Source organism: Ranitomeya imitator, chromosome 4, assembly GCF_032444005.1.
Source record: "Ranitomeya imitator isolate aRanImi1 chromosome 4, aRanImi1.pri, whole genome shotgun sequence".
In the NCBI taxonomy this organism is placed as follows: Eukaryota; Metazoa; Chordata; class Amphibia; order Anura; family Dendrobatidae; genus Ranitomeya; species Ranitomeya imitator.
This window is the reverse complement of record NC_091285.1, coordinates 428,967,399-428,985,259: the sequence shown is the minus strand read 5'-3', so window position 1 is coordinate 428,985,259 and position 17,861 is coordinate 428,967,399. Positions and strand designations below refer to the sequence as shown.

The following is a 17,861-nucleotide window of genomic DNA, read 5'->3' as shown; positions in this document are numbered from 1 at the left end:
CCCACATTCCAAAGACATACTGATAGGGAATTTAGATTGTGAGCCCCATCGGGGACAGCGATGATAATGTGTGCAACCTGTAAAGCGCTGCGGAATATGTTAGCGCTATACAAAAATAAAGATTATTATTATTATTATTATTAAGGGAGGAAAATGGCTGCGACTTAACTACCTATTAAGGGACTGGCAAAAAAAGGAGGGTCCCGCCTGCGCAGCGCTGCCCGTGAAGAAGAGAAATGGATGCTAAAAGCACCCTGTCCTTATTGGGAAGTGACCGAACCTGCCTGCGCTGCTGGGGTAGGGAGGAATCATACATTACCTGCAGGCTGCAGGAGGGTCCTCAATCCCTCTTCACAGCGGAGAATCACATCAGGAGCCCTCGGGTGGAGAGGTCGCTGGCATCAGGGATCCTCCTTCCCGCACCGTCTCCAGGCAGTGCGGAAGACTGCGTTAACCCCTTACAAGGAGGGGGAGGCCACCGCTGGTGACCACAGTCTTCCTCTCGGCCCTCTCCGAGGAGATGGGTGAGGAGGGGAAAAGGCGAGGACTGGCCACTGGGAAGCACCCGTATAGGTGACAGGGGATAAAGTCCTGCCTGCTGGTCTGAGAGTGGGTGACACCACACTGCTCTCTGTTGCATAAGTGTGGGAAAACAGGGTGAAAAATTACACCGTTACCCTAAATGAACCTGAAAAACAAAGGAAAAAAAAGATTAATAAAGACAAACAGGGAACCTGCAAAAGAAAAAAAAAAAAAAAGAAAAATGTGGATCTGGGATAAGATCCAGGTCCGCCTCCTACAGACACCAAGCTTAAACTGAGGTACTTGGTGCCCGTCGGTGGGTGTATACTGCTGGTGAGGAGCTATTTTCCTAGTGTCAGCCTCCTAGTGACAGCAGCATACACCCCATGGTTATCTGTGTCCCCCAATGAAGTGATAAAGAAACTTTTTTTTTTTTTTTTGCTCCCTCACCATTTACTACTTTTGCCATAGTTTCTGGCAACGACACCTTTTCCATGCTACGGAAGAATACAAGCAGCTACAGTGAGCTGGCTTCTCTCCTCTTTTGCAGATCATACTTTTGGGACATGTCACTGTTCTAAAGCAATGAGCTACATCAGACAACTCATGGATGACAGTGGTGCCTGGAAGGATCACTTCTGGCTTACGTTAATAAAAAGCATGCTGGCTATGGTTTTCAAATATGTCCACCACTATCTTTAGCTCAGATATGGTCTACTTCCATAAGGAATCATGTGGGCAGGATAAAGACAAATGTGGAGGATGTGGAGGAGCAAAGTTGAATTGTGCAGCACAGGATTATTGATTTTACATTACCCCTTGCTCCAATTGTTTTTAGAAAGCAATTTGCAAAAATACAACACATATCTGCTGTTTCATGTTCCATTTTATTTCATGTATGCTGCAGGAATCTACAGTACAGAGGGAAATAATTAAGAACGCAGAATCAACAAGTTATATCTTAAAATGGTTTAATCATAAACTTGATGCAAGTTTACAGATTACTGTACATTGCCAAATAAGTCTGCAATGAAACGAAAAAAAAACAAAAAAAAAAAACAACAAAACAAAACCCAAAAGCATGCCAAGTCAGCAACCTTCTAAACCCTATAAAAAGTCAATTCCACTTAGAATATTTTCAGGTTTTTGTCTTGCCTAAAGGTTCAACGAAAGATGTTAAACGGGGGTTGGTGGTGGTGCCTTATAAAAAACATATGTACAGGCAAAAATATAGAATGGAGCACCCAGGGAGAGGAAGATCTTTAGCCAAATCCTGCAAGGTACCCACAGAAATGGTGTCTGCAATAGTACAAACCATATTGGAGATTAACAAAACATACATCAACATAGCAGAATATTGCATATATGTTATGGGGGATCCAGACAATAAATGGCAAGATCCAGAACAAAAGCTTTGCGCCATCTTGCTCTGCATACCAAGTGTTAGAGGTAAACAAATACACATGAAGATACAACAGCGGTGATCCTAATGGGGTCAATGTGTAAAGTAACAGAGGTGGGGGGGACCCACAAAGGAACAGCAGTAGCCAGACCTACAGGTTAGAACGGGTTGAAGGTCTTCAGAAAAAAAAAAAAAATACAGATCTGAGTAAACTTTGTATGGCTCTATTCACAGTTTGATATCTGAAATGTCAGAGACTGTTAGAGAAAAATGCATCTTCCCTGAAACAAAGTATCGAAACCTTTACCAGAGTCCAAATAAATGCCATTTCCTCTATCAGAAAGCACAGATTCACCCCATTAAAAACACAAAAAAAGGCAACCAATCAAGCGAACCCCACCTTTAACCCTTACTATACAAAAGTAATGTCTACTTACAAACTAAAAGACATTTGGCGAGGAGAAAACAAATGTGGGCCAATGTCAAGTTTACAATGTCTATAGAGCTGTAGGTCATCCTGAAGAACGATGTCTCCTGCTAACCCTCTTTACACAAAGCTGTACAGTCTCTTGCCTATTCAAAGTCTTGATTATGTGCCATTCGCGTTGAATAAAATAAAAAAGTCAATAGAATTGCAACAACCCGTGAAAAAAAAAATAAAGAAACGCAATAATCTTAGACATTGGTTTGCTTCTATAGCAAAATGGGTATTAAGAGTACCAGAAAAATAAATGCGCGAAAAAGGGAGAAAAGAAAAAAGAAATACCCCCCACACTACTGAAACTGTAACCAATAGACTAAGCAGGCCAAGGTGTAAATTACAGGGGCAGTTTAGGTGCAATGATCTAGATGCACGTCCTAGGAACTTTTTGGGGCGGGTGGTCATACTCCAATTTAGAAACAATTGCACATAGACTAAGGTTAAAAAAGGCAGGAGGCTGAATCCATGTGATTACAGTAGCTACTCCGCCATCTCATGCTACCAGTGTAGCCTAGGGTTTAGGCTGGGTGGTTACCCTTTTCAGAAACTGGAAGAGGATGACAAATAACCACTGGAACTACCGTATACTATAACATATGGGTTTGTTGCAAATGTACATCAGACATTTAGATGCAGATTAGTAAAATGTCCTTCAACCAGAATAAGCAAATAATTGCAAAATCCTTAACATTTTTGAAAGAGTCATTGCAGTTAAATAATCTTCTTCGATCCTAAAAGGGGGAAAAAAAAAAAAAAAGCCCCAAGCTGGCATTTTTCAAGCCATTCAGATATTTCTATTTAATGGCCTTTTACTTTAATCTACCCACAACATATTTGGCAATGCTACAATGTTCTCCGATATCCGACTGTAGCCCGGGTACTAGAATCACCTGCTGCAACAACTTCTTAAAAACCGTAATCTTAGAATTTTAATAGTATCAAACATTTGTTTGGCTTTAAATGAAACTATACAAAGCAGTTTATTTTGCAGAGAACATTCTGCAAACAAAAAAAACAAAAAACAAAAAACAAAAAACCACATGAATGAAGTGAAAGCAATTTACAACAGTCTAATAAAAGTGGAATGCTGTAACTAAGCTATATCTTCTTCTTTAAATAGGGCGTTAAAATATTTGGAGTGGCCTCTTCAGTAAAGGCAGCTGCTCTCGTTGCCAGAGATGCAGACTTGGTCTAATATACAGGTCAGGTCTGACAGTTCTTTATCTAATAAACTAACATTCTGTACAGAGGACCAAAAAAAAAGGGCAATATCGGATCGGTTTTGGAAAGAAATAGAAAAACAAAATGGTTTAAATCTTGGTCCAGGCTTGGTTCAAGTTACCCATCTTCTTTTGGAGGAGTGTACCAGCCTATATACAAAAAGAAAAGAAAATCTATGATTTACAGCAGAGCACTGTACTTATCCTAGAGACTAGTAATATTGTAAAGTCATGTTTACAAGTGTAAATACAAGACAATGGTCCAGAAAAAACATCACTTGTCCACTAGGTTGAATCATACTCCTCATTGTCACCCAAATTCTAGCGATCAGAGGGGAGTCCATCAGCTGGAACCCCAATGAGCAACTTTTAACCCAAACCTAAATTTTAGCTTTAACCCCCGCCCCCTTCCTGAACTTATTTTTCTGTCCAAATGAGACATATGAGGGCTTGTTTGTTGCATGTCGAGTTGTATTTTTGAATTACACCATTCATTAATACATAATGTAATGTAAAAGGGAGGAAAAAAAAAAAAATCAGAATGGGAAGAAATTTTGCAAATAAATAAATTAAAAACATTGTTTTATTTTAGGAATTGTTTGGTAAAAAAAAAAAAAGACTTCGCAATATGATTCTGCTCATCAGTATGATTATGGCCATATCAAGGTTTTATTATTTTAGTGGAAAAAAAAATAAATTCAAAGTTTTGAGAGATTAAAGTTTAGTTGTATCGCCATTTTCTGAGATCCGTTAAGTTTTAGTTTGTCAGCCGTTAGATGTGGAAATGGCTTATTTTTGCAAGGCGAGAGTTTTTTCAGGATACAATTTTGGGATGGATATAACATTTTGATAGCTTATTGCAGGGTTTTTTTGTAGTTTCTTGTAGTAATGCATCGAGAGAAAAAAAAAAAAAAAAAGGTACAGTCATTTTGGTGTTCTTATTCTTTTCTGTTCAGTTTATTGGGTTATTTTTATATCTTTATTGATATTTTTGAATGTGGTGTTACCATGCATGTACTTATTTTTTTTTTTTAAATAGCCTGCGATCTAATTACTGGTACTATACACAGCAATAACAGTATTGCTGCATATAATGAAAAATCAGGATCTCCTTTGAAAGCTGGCCACAGGTGCCGTAATGACGAGCACAGAGTTCTTCAAGAGACGCCCTGCTGTCATTGCAACCCATCAGCGACTTTCCATCCCATCAGGGGTGAGCCGATGGTCGCACTGAATGTCGCGGCCCCTGCTGTCCGATTGATAGTGGCATTTAAATATGGCAAAAAATGACTGTTCAAACCAAGAACAGGCGCTTGGTGCTTCACGGCAGAGCTCTATGAAGCCAGACCTGTCAAAGAAAGGGGTGGAAATGGAGGGAAAACAGGCAGGTGGTGAGGTGTACTTCAATGATCAGCCCCATAGTCAAGCACCGAGCGGCAGGACAGAGTTTGAACAGTCATTCTGTGAAGACAGTCCCTATAACAGGTTAAGAATCGCAGGCAGTGCTGCGCGCCACCTGTGAGGCAGGTCCTGACTAACAGCCAATACCCGCTGTGTAGATATCAGAAAGGCGTTAATACTCCTTTAAGCTTTATTATAGATTTCTATTAGAGAATCACAGGAGTATATGCCTCTGCATCCCCCCAAAAAAACATTTCTACATTGGTTTAGATCTCCTTCTGTCATTAATCATTGCTACCAACTACATCACCTATAGTTGTCTACTCTCTTGCATCCAATAACTCAGAAAAGCTTATATACATTACTGTAAAGAAGAAAATACCATTCTTCTCGTGGATCTGTACTAGCGATTTGTAGGATTGCTGTGCTCGAGCAAGATTATACTGATTCTGGAAAAATAGAAAACAATGTTAGTAATGCTGGTAATTGCAGCTCGCTATTCTCTCATGGGCACCTATGCCTCACCTTATTGGCTCCAAATTGCACACGGGCTTTCCCTTTAACTAGGGTAGCATTGATTTGCATGATAACAGACTCTATGGAATAGGCACTGCTCCAGCCCTAAAAGAGGAATGGAAAGTTACAAATCTTAAAGTTACAAAATGTTAATTAAAAAAAAAAAAAAAAAAACAACAGATTTTTAAATCCCATTCAGAGAAAAAAAATATGGTTTTCACTTGATCTAATCTATTGGAAGCTGCTTAAAAAGGATGGGTCCTCTTGTTAAAATACAGGACCTGAATAGTAATTGAGAGGAAAAAGGCCTTTTAAATGGGTTTTAAGCATATTTATAATAAGGCAGTTAACAATAGAATTATATGGCAGGCAAGCTGCCAACTCTACCTGTTTAGTAAGAAGCTCCATGCATAGAGCACCTCCACCCAGTACATACCTGGAAGAAAGCAGAAGACATTTTATTTCTACCAAGTAAAGCCAGTGCAAACATGAAAAGTGGCAGCATGCATGCTGCAAAAATCAGATTGCATGCACTCATAGAAGTCTATGGGTGCATGTGAAACATCAGACTGCACTCAGTTGTCGGAGTGCCCGGAGGAAACCCACGCAAACACGGAGAGAGCATACAAACTCTTTGCAGATGTTGTCCTGGGTGGGATTAGAACCCAGGACCCCAGCGCTGCAAGGCTGCAGTGCTAACACCGGGAGATGTAGAAATGACTGTCTCATCCACACCAGTGCTACAATTCTCTTGTGAGATAATAGGGGCACAGAGCACTGACTCTGCTCATGATCACAGCAGAGCAGGAGCTGAGTCAGTAGCATATTGCTCTCGCATCAGATGCTCTCGCTGGTGTGACTCCAGGCCAAGGGGTTCTGCAACATCCAGTGATGCAACTCAGGCAAGCCACTAACAGATAGTTGGTAATACTCAGTGGGGTCTTACTACAATTGTGATAATCCATAACGCATCTATTTCAATGCAATAGTCACTGGCATGTGAAAAAAATTTTAGGCAATAGAAATCAAATTTCTTTAACCCCTTACCAACATATGATGTACCGGTACATCATAAGCCAGCTTCCTGACTTTCCCCACACGTGGACTGATTTTATCAGCCTTCATATGCCTATATGTTCACTTGTTAAATTCCGCTGTCAATCTTTGACCGTGGCATTTATCATGCATTGGCAGGGGAGCACATCATTCCATGCTCCCATCTGCACGCTTGTGACATGATCGCAGGGCTCCGATGCATTGTAATAATAGCCGAGAGTCTGCTGAAGACCCCTGTGCCTGTTCATTACGATTCTCCTGTCAAAGTCAGCATTTAGCAGGCATTCATAGGAGATCACAATTTTAGCTATACATAACAGTGCTGATGCACTGCTGCGTATAGAACAAGTGATCAGACTACGTTTATGTCCCATGAGGGAATACAGTAAAAAAAGTTTAAAAATATGAAAACTATAAAACAAAGTTCAAATCACCCCTCTCACTGTATAAAAAAAAAAAAAAAAAAAAAAAAACACATTTGGTATCATTGCGTTAGTAAAATCTGTTCAATATATAAAATAAATTAATTTGATTGGTAAGCAGCGCAAGGAAAGAAAAAAAAAATAAATAAAAAAAACACACGTCAAACTGACAGATTTACGCTTTTGGCCACCACAACATTGCAATAAGAGGGGGATCAAAAAGTCGTATCTACCTGAAAATGGTATCTGTAAAAAAGTCTGCTCAGAGCGTAAAAAAAAGTAAGCCCTGTGACAGCCCAACATTTTGTGGATCTCAGAAAATTTGTGAAGAAAATTTTCAGAAAAAACAATACAAAAACTGACCCACAAAATCCTATTGCCGGGTCAGTTTACCGTATAGACTACATGGTAAATAACTCCAAAAAACTGATATTGCACTTTTATCACAATTTCAACGTACTTGGAATTTTATTCCTGCTTTCCAGTGCAAAACATGATAAAAGGAATTGTTTCATTCAAAAGTACAACTAGTCCCGCAAAAAACAAACCCTCATACGTCCATGGGGATGGAAAAATATACAGTTATGGCTCTTGGAAGAAAAATGGGAAAAATGAAAGGAAAAAAAAAAAAAAAAAAAAGGCCATGGCGTGAAGGGGTTAAGCTGGAGTAGACAACTAAAAGCCAACTCAACCTGAGCCCTTCTCACATATTAGAGCAAATGTGTTATATTGATCTTCTGTTGCGAAAGCCCGGCTCTGTATTGTGTCTTTTATTTATACAATACTACTAAAGGCCTCATCAATTTTAAATACTCACCCCCCAGAAAGTACAGGGGATACCACTCGAACAAATGGAGGATCAAATGGAAAATTATCCTGTAGCAGAAAGAAAATATAAAATTATGGTGCATGTGAGAAACAAATACACCACCACCACACTTAGATCTAACAGTACAAAAAAAACAACAACAAAAAACCCTGCGCCAATACACGTGTTAATAATTGCTTCAGGTGCGTATACAAATAATCTTTAAAACCCTTTCTGAGGACAACCATGATTGAATTGGTGTACCAAATCTAGGGTCTTCAGTAAATAAAAACAAACCAAACATCAAAAAATCATGAGAGATCTAAGGCTGTTAGGGACAACTCCAGATGCAATAGTAACAGCTTTTGGCATTAATTTTAACAAAAACGAGGACTAAGAGCAGAAACAATGTGTGATATACACCATTACTGCCCCCAAAGAATTTATGAGGCCAAGTAAAAGTCAGCCGCTGCTAATCAATTGTAACATAGTTAGGCTACGTTCACATTAGCGTTAAGCTAATGTGCGTCGGGTTTGCGTCGGCGACGCATGCGTCATGCGCCCCTATACTTAACATGGGGGACGCATGCGTTTTTGTTTGTTGCGTTGTGCGACGCGTGCGTCTTTTTTGCCGCAAGCGTCGGACCAAGAAAACGCAACAAGTTGCATTTTTCTTGCGTCCGATTTTCGGCAAAAACCGACGCATGCGTCGCAAAACGCAGCGTTTTTGCGTGCGTTTTGGCATGCGTTGTGTCGCCGACGCAGCGGCGCACAACGCTAGTGTGAACGTAGCCTTATTAAGGTTGAAGGAAGACTTTAAGTCCATCTAGTTCAACCCATAGCCTAATCTAACTGTGACCAGCTCCATAAAAGCAGAAGCTTTGGCAATCTGCTGGTCTGGAGAATTCTAGTGCGAGTTAATACAATTCAAAAAAGGAAGCAAGCCATGAGTAATGATCGGGAGAAGCAATAAGTTGCTGACCACCAATGTGGGCAGGGTTAGATGGGCATTTCCAAACAATTTAGAGTCCAGCATTGTAAAATAAATTATCCAAGACAGTGGAAAATCTTTCCAGGAGTGGACGTCCTAGCATGTTCCTCCCAAGGTCAGAATGTGCAATTCTCAAAGAAATTGTATAAAAAAAAAAAATCCAAGAGCTAAAGCTCAGACACTATTGAAGCCTCTGCCATGTTAAATAATTGAGTATATGACCATGCAATTAGTAAAGAACAAACAAATTCAGAAGTTTAGCAGGGTTGCCAGGAGAAAGACTTCTTTCTAAAAAAGGATCATAGCAGCATGGCTCCAGTTTATAAAGCTGCATCTAAACCAACCACGAGACTTGTGAAAGAATGTCCTCTTGATAGATAAGACCTGTGTGTAAATGGTTGGTTAGAATGCGCTGAGCCGTTTGGCGAATACCTACCTCGGCATATAAGCACAAACGCGCCAGACCAACTGTCAAGCTGTGGAGGAGTGGCGATTACTTGGGCTTGTTCTGCAGCCACGTGACCTAGGCACTTTCCAGTCATTGAGTCAACCAGGAACTGTTCGGTATGCTAAAGTATTCTAGAGTCAAATGTGAGACCAACTAGCCAAGAGTTAAATCTTGGCTGAAACTTGGTCATACGACAGGACAATGATCCCAAGCACAGGAGCAAAGCCACATCAGAATGGCTGAAAAAGAAAAGAATGTATTGCAATTGCCCAGTCATGGGCAGATCTCAATTGGATTGAAATCCTGTGGTGTGACCTTACTGATAGTAATAAAAAACGGCTGCCGTCACATATTACAAGCTGCAACCCATCCTCGTCATGGGTCAGGATCTGTTGTCACCTAACAACACTACAAGATATTTGTCTGGTTCGTCAGGTTTGTTCACAATTCTGTTTCTTCAGTCTGTCACCTGTCCAGACAGGTGACTAGGAGGGGGTTGAGGCTTCTATTGGGATGGCCATTTTGATAACATTCTTGGAAAACTCCTTTAGGAAAGCGGAGCACAAACAAATGCTTATTGAGGGTTATGGGCAACGTTGTACAGAAGAGTGGGCCAAGATTCCTCCACAACCAGGTGAGAGTTTGATAAAGTCACACAAACAAATGAAGACTAATTCCACTACAAAACTGTGGAGTCATGGGTGTACTTTATTTTCACACAAAGTTTGTGCATTTTTGTCTCATTTTTAAATAGATGAACACAATGTATACTGGTGTCATTATTTGAGGCTGTCTTGACCTAATCTTAAAGATGTCCTAAGGACCAAATAGTTATTTTTAAAATGTCATGATACATAAAACCATAGGATTCTAATACTCAGGTTTTTCTAATTTCTGTATTAGAGCTTTTCCCATGGCATTATCATGAACTAGCATTAAAGGGTTTCCAAATACTGAAAGCCTTCATCTATCCACAGGATAAAAGAGGACTTGCCGATCGGTAAAGGCCTGACCAGTGGACCTCTACAACACCCGGTGGGGGTAGGGCAGTGGTGTATGCCCAAGATCAGCAAATGATCACTTGTTCTCTGGATAGGAGACATCTTTCAATGTTGAGAATAATTCTTTAAGAAATGGATGTCAAATAAATTGTACAGAAAAAAAAAAAAAATATATATATATATATATATACTATCACCCACAAAAGTTACATCTCCAGTTGCATTGTTGGTTAATGAACTTAAATAGAAGTCTAGCACAGGCAGGTGTTCGCACAGTACCCCCCGACAACTTCATACGTTACCTTAAAGGAAAAATTCAGTAAAATGCAATCTATTCCCTCCTTCTCTTTTAAGACCAGAAGGTCACTATGTAATGGACTGTCTGGATCAACCCTAGAAGAAAAAAAAAGTTCCTGATAAATCCTATATAGAAGTGTTAATAAGCAATTTGCCCTTTGGCAGGACTAGATTTTACATGAACATAACATTATGTACCCCGGACTACAGATTTGGGTAAAAGATTACAGTAACCTTAGCCCCTTATATATTCTTCACCATCAAGGAGGCGAGTTTTACCCAGAGACACAAAAAATGGAGCAGACAAGTGATCTTACTTAAGCAACTTAACGTGCCACTCGTACAGACTGTCATTTACAAGTTCCACGGAATAAATTCCTAGAAAAAGAGAAAAAAAAAAAAAAAAAAAAAAAGGTCAGCAAATAACACATCGTTATACGTAGCTAAATCAGGATGTGGATTACGGGAGACCTGCCCTGGAGATTTCCCCAAGCACGGAGGAGTCCATGCACAAGCCTACAGATCGGAGCACAGGGTTAGACCAGGGCCAGATTCAGACTGCCGCACCAAAACATGGGCCAGTCACGTCTGCAAATTGTATAGTGCTTGACCGCATAGCAGCCAAGTGCAGGCCTTGCCTTCTATTTAGATGCACTAACAGTTCAAGCGGGCATTTTCTTTCCCCAAAGAGAGCGCTGGTCCGAGTGGAAAATGGGCCATAATGGGTGTATGTGTAAGTCCATGGCACAGATGGACAGCACACATTTGTATAATACGCTTATTTGAAGAGGACCAGGGGCAGACCATAAAAAAAGCTGCCTGTCTAAACCATCTATGAGTAAGGACAAAGTCCGAAACGCGTCAGGCGTGCGGAGGAGGTTTGCCCCCTGACATGTAATGACATGTTTTTAACTTTTTACAAGCAGTGGATTAAATAAAGACTACATTTGTATTTTTATGGAAATCACCTGGTGCTGGTCTTTCCACTGTAATGAAATGCTACAGCTCCTAATGTGAAGAAGTGACTGAATACTTTAAAAAAGGAGAGATTATTGGATTTTTGGCTGAGGTGAGAACATTTTCACCTACGTGTTCATAAGCAATAGAGTGGGAAAAACTAGTCTATTCAGAACACCAAAAAACTGACATTTGGAAAATTACGCCAAGGAATTGAAGTTAACAGTTTATACTCAACGTCCTTATGTCAAGAAGACGGGTAACCAGAAATCATCAAGTCTAACATGGGCTACAACTAAAACAGAATGGGAGGGAGGGGGGCGGGGGATGGGGAACTAAATATTTTTTTTTCCCATTGACAAGTAGGTAAGCCAGTCTCCATATTTCTTTTATGTAAAGCATAATTCATATATGATCAACAGACCTGTTTTATAACTCTGTGACCGGTATATATCCCTGAGCTCTTTCATGAGACGGTCAGATGCTTGTACTGATCCAGAAACTGCACCCTAATACAAGAAAGAAAAAAAAAAAAAAGCCATGTTACATTTTTAGTTACACCCTTTAAAGAAAAACTAACCTTAGTTTGCGGCTTTCCATTTAGGAAAACACTAGGAAGCCACAGACCGCACAATTATATAAAAAAAACAAAAAACAAAACACAATCTTCTTCCATTCATTCATTTTTTTAATATTTTTTTGGGAAGAATCTGAGCAATTCAACAAAGAACCCTACAAGTTTAGCAAAATATACAGAGGAAAGGGTGATGGCTGAAGACCATCCAAAGGTGTTGTGGACTAAGTTCATAGTCACCGGCATTGCTCCAGTCAGATACTTCATTCACACTAGGCAACAGAAATAATTGGTGAATGTCGTACTTTCTCCTCTTGGATATTTTGTGGACAAACAATTTGACAAATTGATGATAAGATGGGTGAGATGATGGCACCAAGAATCATTCTGACCCAACAGAAGTAGAACCATTTAAATCTCCAATGGATTCTGTGTCACTACGAACTGCGGTTCTGGAGGCAACACCCTGCTGGATGAGTATCTGATAAAATGGTCAGAGTATGTTTCATGGCAGTGTAAGGAATCCAACTTTCCTATAAATGTAACCCCAAACTATGTCCAAACCTTATTCACTCACATTAAGGTGGTCCTGTCTTTGATTCTTTCGAATCTTCTCTAAGATGGCAAGGTTTTCTTTTTCAATGCCTTCATCCTCTGACTTCTTGCCATCCACCGGCTCTTCCTCCTTCATGTCATAATGATCCAAGTCTTCAATATCCTTAAATAACAAAGTTTAGATCTTTCTACAAATCTTTTAATGGAAGAGTTGTAACTTACCCTTTCAATGTATAATAAAGTATGTCCCGTAAACATTCACACCTATCTACAGCATAAATGGTATAAATTAAAAAAAAAATATATATATTTCAGGGGACTGGCAGGGATGTTCAACCGCTGAACCTCCCAAAGATGACAGATGCAAGGACCCCAAGGTCACCTGTGTGAAGAAAGCGCTCATGCAGGGGTCGACCATGTCCACTTCCATAGACCCGTAAAAGTGAATGTAGCGGTGGTCATACAGGTGCACCATTGTCTCTACTACCATTCAATCATAAGGGGTCCCAGAGCCTCCAGTGTGGGTAATGTGGCGTCTAGCAGTCATTTATCATTAATTCTATGGAGCGATGGGATACAGATTCTTTATGGGACCACCCATTCTGGCCTCTTATAATAGGGTTTGCAGTGCTGGAGAAGACGGAGAGTTTTTGCTACATTTTCTGCATTGCATTTCCTTTTGTCATATGCTCTTTATTCTGTCCGACACTGCAGAAGATCAATCATTTCCCATGCCTCCTTCACACAATTCGGTGTCTGGCTTCAGCACAAGCCTTTTCCGAATACTACATATGCCAACAGTCTTACAGTAAGATGTGCACAGAGGGGTCACAATCAGGAGGCATGGAAAAGGAGAGGACATCCCTTTAATGATCACAATGTACACACTATATAACATATTGCTGTGCATAGCTACCACAGTCTTGGTGACTTGTTAGCACCCCCCCTCTTACCTCACCCATGTCTTCCTCCTCTTCTTCTTCAGATGTAACTTCCTCTGTTGTGCCATTCTGCAAACATTTAAATAAGAAAACGATAACTGAACATTCTTAGGATCCAAACTATACAAAGGTCATTATGATTTATGCATCTCCTTGTGCAACATTTTCTTTCCACTGCAATGCTCCTATGTATATCTTCAGTCACAGACTACAGTCATCTGCAATTCTTCAGATCTTCCTTTCCTTCTGTCTGCAGATTAGCAAACGAAGCCCAAGGCCACATGACACAGGCTTGCTTGTGATAGGAGCAGACACAGGCTTGCAAACAAACTAAACCTAGGACTGGGACATTTTTAAGCAACTTTTTATATTTTTGATACACAAAAGGTTTAAATTACAGATCATCATAGCATCAGGATAAATGGAAATGTCAGCAAGAGTTGCTTATTTCTATGGTCATTCCCAGTTCAGCCACTAGATGTCTCACTAACATGTCATAATGGTCTGTGCACAAGTGGAGCATTTAGTGCAGAAAATAAGTAGACCGGATTATAAACGTGCCACCTACACTTTGGTCAACTTGTATTAAAAACACACACTTCTAAAGCATTTCATCACAGTTTGGTCAGTGTTTAACAGAGTTTCATCATTTTATTTTCTCCCGAGAAAAAAAATAAAGTTTTCAACATTCTGATATCAAACAGTCTGGGAAAACCAGAGCACACAGATGGCATCAGACTTGTATTGGTGAGATTCATCCAAGACCTGGATAAAGAATGGACAGGTCTCCATAATTGTGTGGATCACTGAGTACACAAAAAAACAAACAAAAAAAACACAAGCACAGCTGCATATCCGGTCCGAGTTGCATCCATGAAAAACAGGCATCATATGCGAAAGTGTGGGGTCTGGACAAGTCCTTAATGGAGCGGAGGCAATGGAAGTGCTGTGTCCCGCCCATACCACTTTCAGACTAAATATTCGTATCACTTCTAAAGTGGATTTCGGCTACGTTCAGACTAGCGTTGCGCGCCGCTGCGACGCAACGCACGACGCACACTAAAACGCGGCAAAACGCACGCAAAAACGCTGCGTTTTGCGACGCATGCGTCGTTTTTTGCCGAAAATCGGACGCAAGAAAAATGAAACTTGCTGCGTTTTCTTGGTCCGACGCTAGCGGCAAAAAAGACGCAAGTGTTGCAAAACGCAACACACAAAAACGCATGCGTCCCCCATGTTAAACATAGGGGCGCATGACGCGTGCGTCGCCGCTGCGTCGCCCGACGCTAAGGCGACGCACACTAGCAGAACGCTAGTGTGAACGTAGCCTTTCTGCAAAGGTGGAGTGTTTTTGGTTTAAAAAGAAAAAGGCATGGATTAGTTTGTGATCAAATAACCGAACACACAATCGGTTTGGAGGGGTGAGGTATAATGAGCTGATCGATATCCATTAAACACAACAGATATTCTTGTGGCAGAAAAACTCACAAACATACTATATTAAAGACTGGAATCAGGAACAGCCTAGCTCCCATGTCCTAGATTTTGTTTTTTCGGCCTACCATGGAGCCATACAGTCTACCTGCGTGCCTCGGACCTTACTGCATGCCTGTAGGAGATATTCTCCCCTAGAGTTCTACTCCGACATGAGAATATTGCTCTTAATGTTGCCATCAAGCATTTCTTGGAATGTGCCAATAGCCAAAAATGGTGATCAACAAGATGTTCTCCCACAATCTTAGATTGCATCTGATTTCATGCACAAAACCCCTTTAAAGGGAACCTGCCAGAGTTTCAGAGAAGACCCTTACGCTGTAATCATGCAGTGATTTGTACTGTCACGGTTTGGCAGCATGATTTGCCTGACATCTTTAAGCCACATCCAGAGCTAAACTTTCATGTGTACATGATGTCAGTGAGGTCTCCATTATAATTTAAATTGTCTTAACTTGTACTGAATTTATTGTCTGTACATGTCCCTGCTTAATTGTAAAGTGCTGCAGAATATGTTGGTGCTATATAAAAAATAATAATAATAATAATATTATTATTATTATTGTTAACCTATGACTGGCTACACTGATCTCAATCTGAAAGCCAATACTAATATAATATAATATATATTTTCCCATCTGAACGATTATTACACTGCAATAGGATTCTGCTTGTGTTTTTTCTAAATTTAAAAGGTGTTGTCCTAGCAGTGGATAACCCCTTCTGGATCTGAACGGTCGCACCTATGAAGAAAAAACAAACAAACAAGCAAACAAAAAAACAAACAAAAACAAAACAAAAAACTGATGTTCCCAGGGCTCAACTGAGGTTATGACATCCAACCTTCAGACATAAGTAATCAAGTGGAATGAGCGGTCAGCCGCGGCTGTCATATCCTCGCGATTACGTGTACATATGAGCAACTATTAGTTCTCGCTTTAGGCAGGATCTAACAGGCTCACGTAGATGATGGGAGATGCAGGGGGATTTGCTAGACCCCTGGCTGCCTTAGCAACCAATTGGTACAGAAATGGGCTTGAAGAAGAAACCCTCTCCCTCTGTTAAACCACTTGGGTGCTTGTCTCATCTTGATCAGGATGGGAGTCTAAAACAGCACTGCGTGGGAAAAGGTTCATAAGATAGAATTTTGCTCCCTTTCAGTGTGCATTCTTCAGGTTTCTTTCCCCTTAGGGTTGTCTTACCAGGTCCATAAACATGCCACCCTAAAGCAAGGATTAATACCTGTCCTGTAGGCAGAGGCTGATCCAGCATTTCAACGTCTGGGTGCTGCGGGAGATTGTAGAGTCTGCACAGGTCACAAATCAAACGCTTCAACTGCTGCAGGAGCTACAGGAGCAAAAACACATTCATGTTAGGAATAGTAAAAGCCGCATGCAATACATCTCCCAAGAACCTCATCATCCTGTGCCGCACACGCTCACACACACACGGATGAGGTTCATGCGACGTCATTAATTTGTTCCGGTAATAAATAAAATATACATTTTGTATGTTTAGGCACACACATAGCTAAGATATGGAACGGATTCACAACGTCACATGAATTTTTACTTTAACGTGACTTAATCAGATCTTTCCGGGCTGGAGAAAGACATGTCCAGTCGTGTACTACTAACCCATAACAATACAATTGTTTTCCTAAAATAGCATAGTTGGTACTAGAGTCAGTGGAAGTGCTGAGCCATGTGGTCCAACACATTGGGGTCTTTTGATTAATGTCAGGACTCAAGTAACAAGGCCCAGCATAGCTATTAGCTACACTGCTACTACTGACAGCATGCAAGCGGGAACATTTATTTTTAAAGAGAGAGTTTCTTTAGGCATCTGCATTGTGCAGTTCCTCTATTAATCCTCCAAGAAATGTATAAATTGACAAATGGGTGTTACAATTGAGGGAGAGGATGCTGTCCATTAAGAATCTACAATATCAAATTATAGGGACACATTCCTTTGACAAGTATGTGTTGCTGGTCCCCCTGTCACTATTGATAGTTTTTGGGTTATGTGTCAATTTTTACAATTCTTGTATCAGTTTTTCCAAGTATGGAAAAATAAAATTAGCTTCTCCTATCCATTACCCCAGGGGTGGGGAATCTTTTTTTCTGCCAAGGGCCATTTGGATATTTATACCATCCTTCAGTACAAACTCCGCCCACAAAGTGCATCCTGACTCTGGCACTGGTGTCAGGACGTAATCTTTCATTGCATGCCCTTCAGTGTTCAGTAGTGAACACTGCGTGTGTGTGCGCTAACAGAGCAAGAAGAAATTAATGAGCTGGTTGTAATCAAAATACGCCTCCCTGCCCAAGAATGCGGTCCCTGAGAATCTGCCTGGGGGCCTGATAAAAGGTCATCGAGGGCCGTAAATGGCCCAGGGGCCTGAGGTTCCCCACCCCTGCATTAAACACACATACCATGCACCCAGATGTACTACCCTATAACACAATAAAAAGAACATCAAACATGAACATTTCCAAGCAAAGAGTGTTGGGTGCAGTGGGTTCCTAGTACCCTGCGGTTCTATTTTATGTAATTGAACGCATTACTGTGGCATCTCTTATGTGCAGCTTCATAGTGTTTAAATTATTTTCTAAATCTTATTTTGGGAGCCTGCACATGTCTGGGGAGTCGAGTAGTGCCTTATATTCCTTGGCTTTTCCTTATTTTGTATAGTATTTCTCCTTGTTGATGCACTTATATTTGCTTTTTCCCCATGCACTGTTACACACTGCCATCTTGTGGTAGACATTGAAA

The 17,861-nt window shown here is 40.5% G+C and overlaps 1 protein-coding gene across 1 annotated transcript in view; it reads right to left on the bottom strand.

Annotated features, from left to right (window-relative positions):
• Positions 1-1,390: 1,390 nt before the first annotated feature.
• UBE2Q2 (ubiquitin conjugating enzyme E2 Q2) overlaps positions 1,391-17,861 on the bottom strand; it is a 28,153-nt gene continuing 11,682 nt past the window's right edge. Inside the window, exons 3-13 of the mRNA XM_069765524.1 lie at positions 16,329-16,433; positions 13,605-13,661; positions 12,674-12,814; positions 11,947-12,031; positions 10,883-10,943; positions 10,571-10,661; positions 7,838-7,896; positions 5,930-5,978; positions 5,552-5,647; positions 5,409-5,475; positions 1,391-3,775 (exon numbers count right to left, since the gene is read on the bottom strand). Of these exons, the coding sequence (XP_069621625.1) occupies positions 3,744-3,775; positions 5,409-5,475; positions 5,552-5,647; positions 5,930-5,978; positions 7,838-7,896; positions 10,571-10,661; positions 10,883-10,943; positions 11,947-12,031; positions 12,674-12,814; positions 13,605-13,661; positions 16,329-16,433 (843 nt within the window). The 3' untranslated portion in view covers positions 1,391-3,743. The remainder of the gene's footprint in view (positions 3,776-5,408; positions 5,476-5,551; positions 5,648-5,929; positions 5,979-7,837; positions 7,897-10,570; positions 10,662-10,882; positions 10,944-11,946; positions 12,032-12,673; positions 12,815-13,604; positions 13,662-16,328; positions 16,434-17,861) is intronic.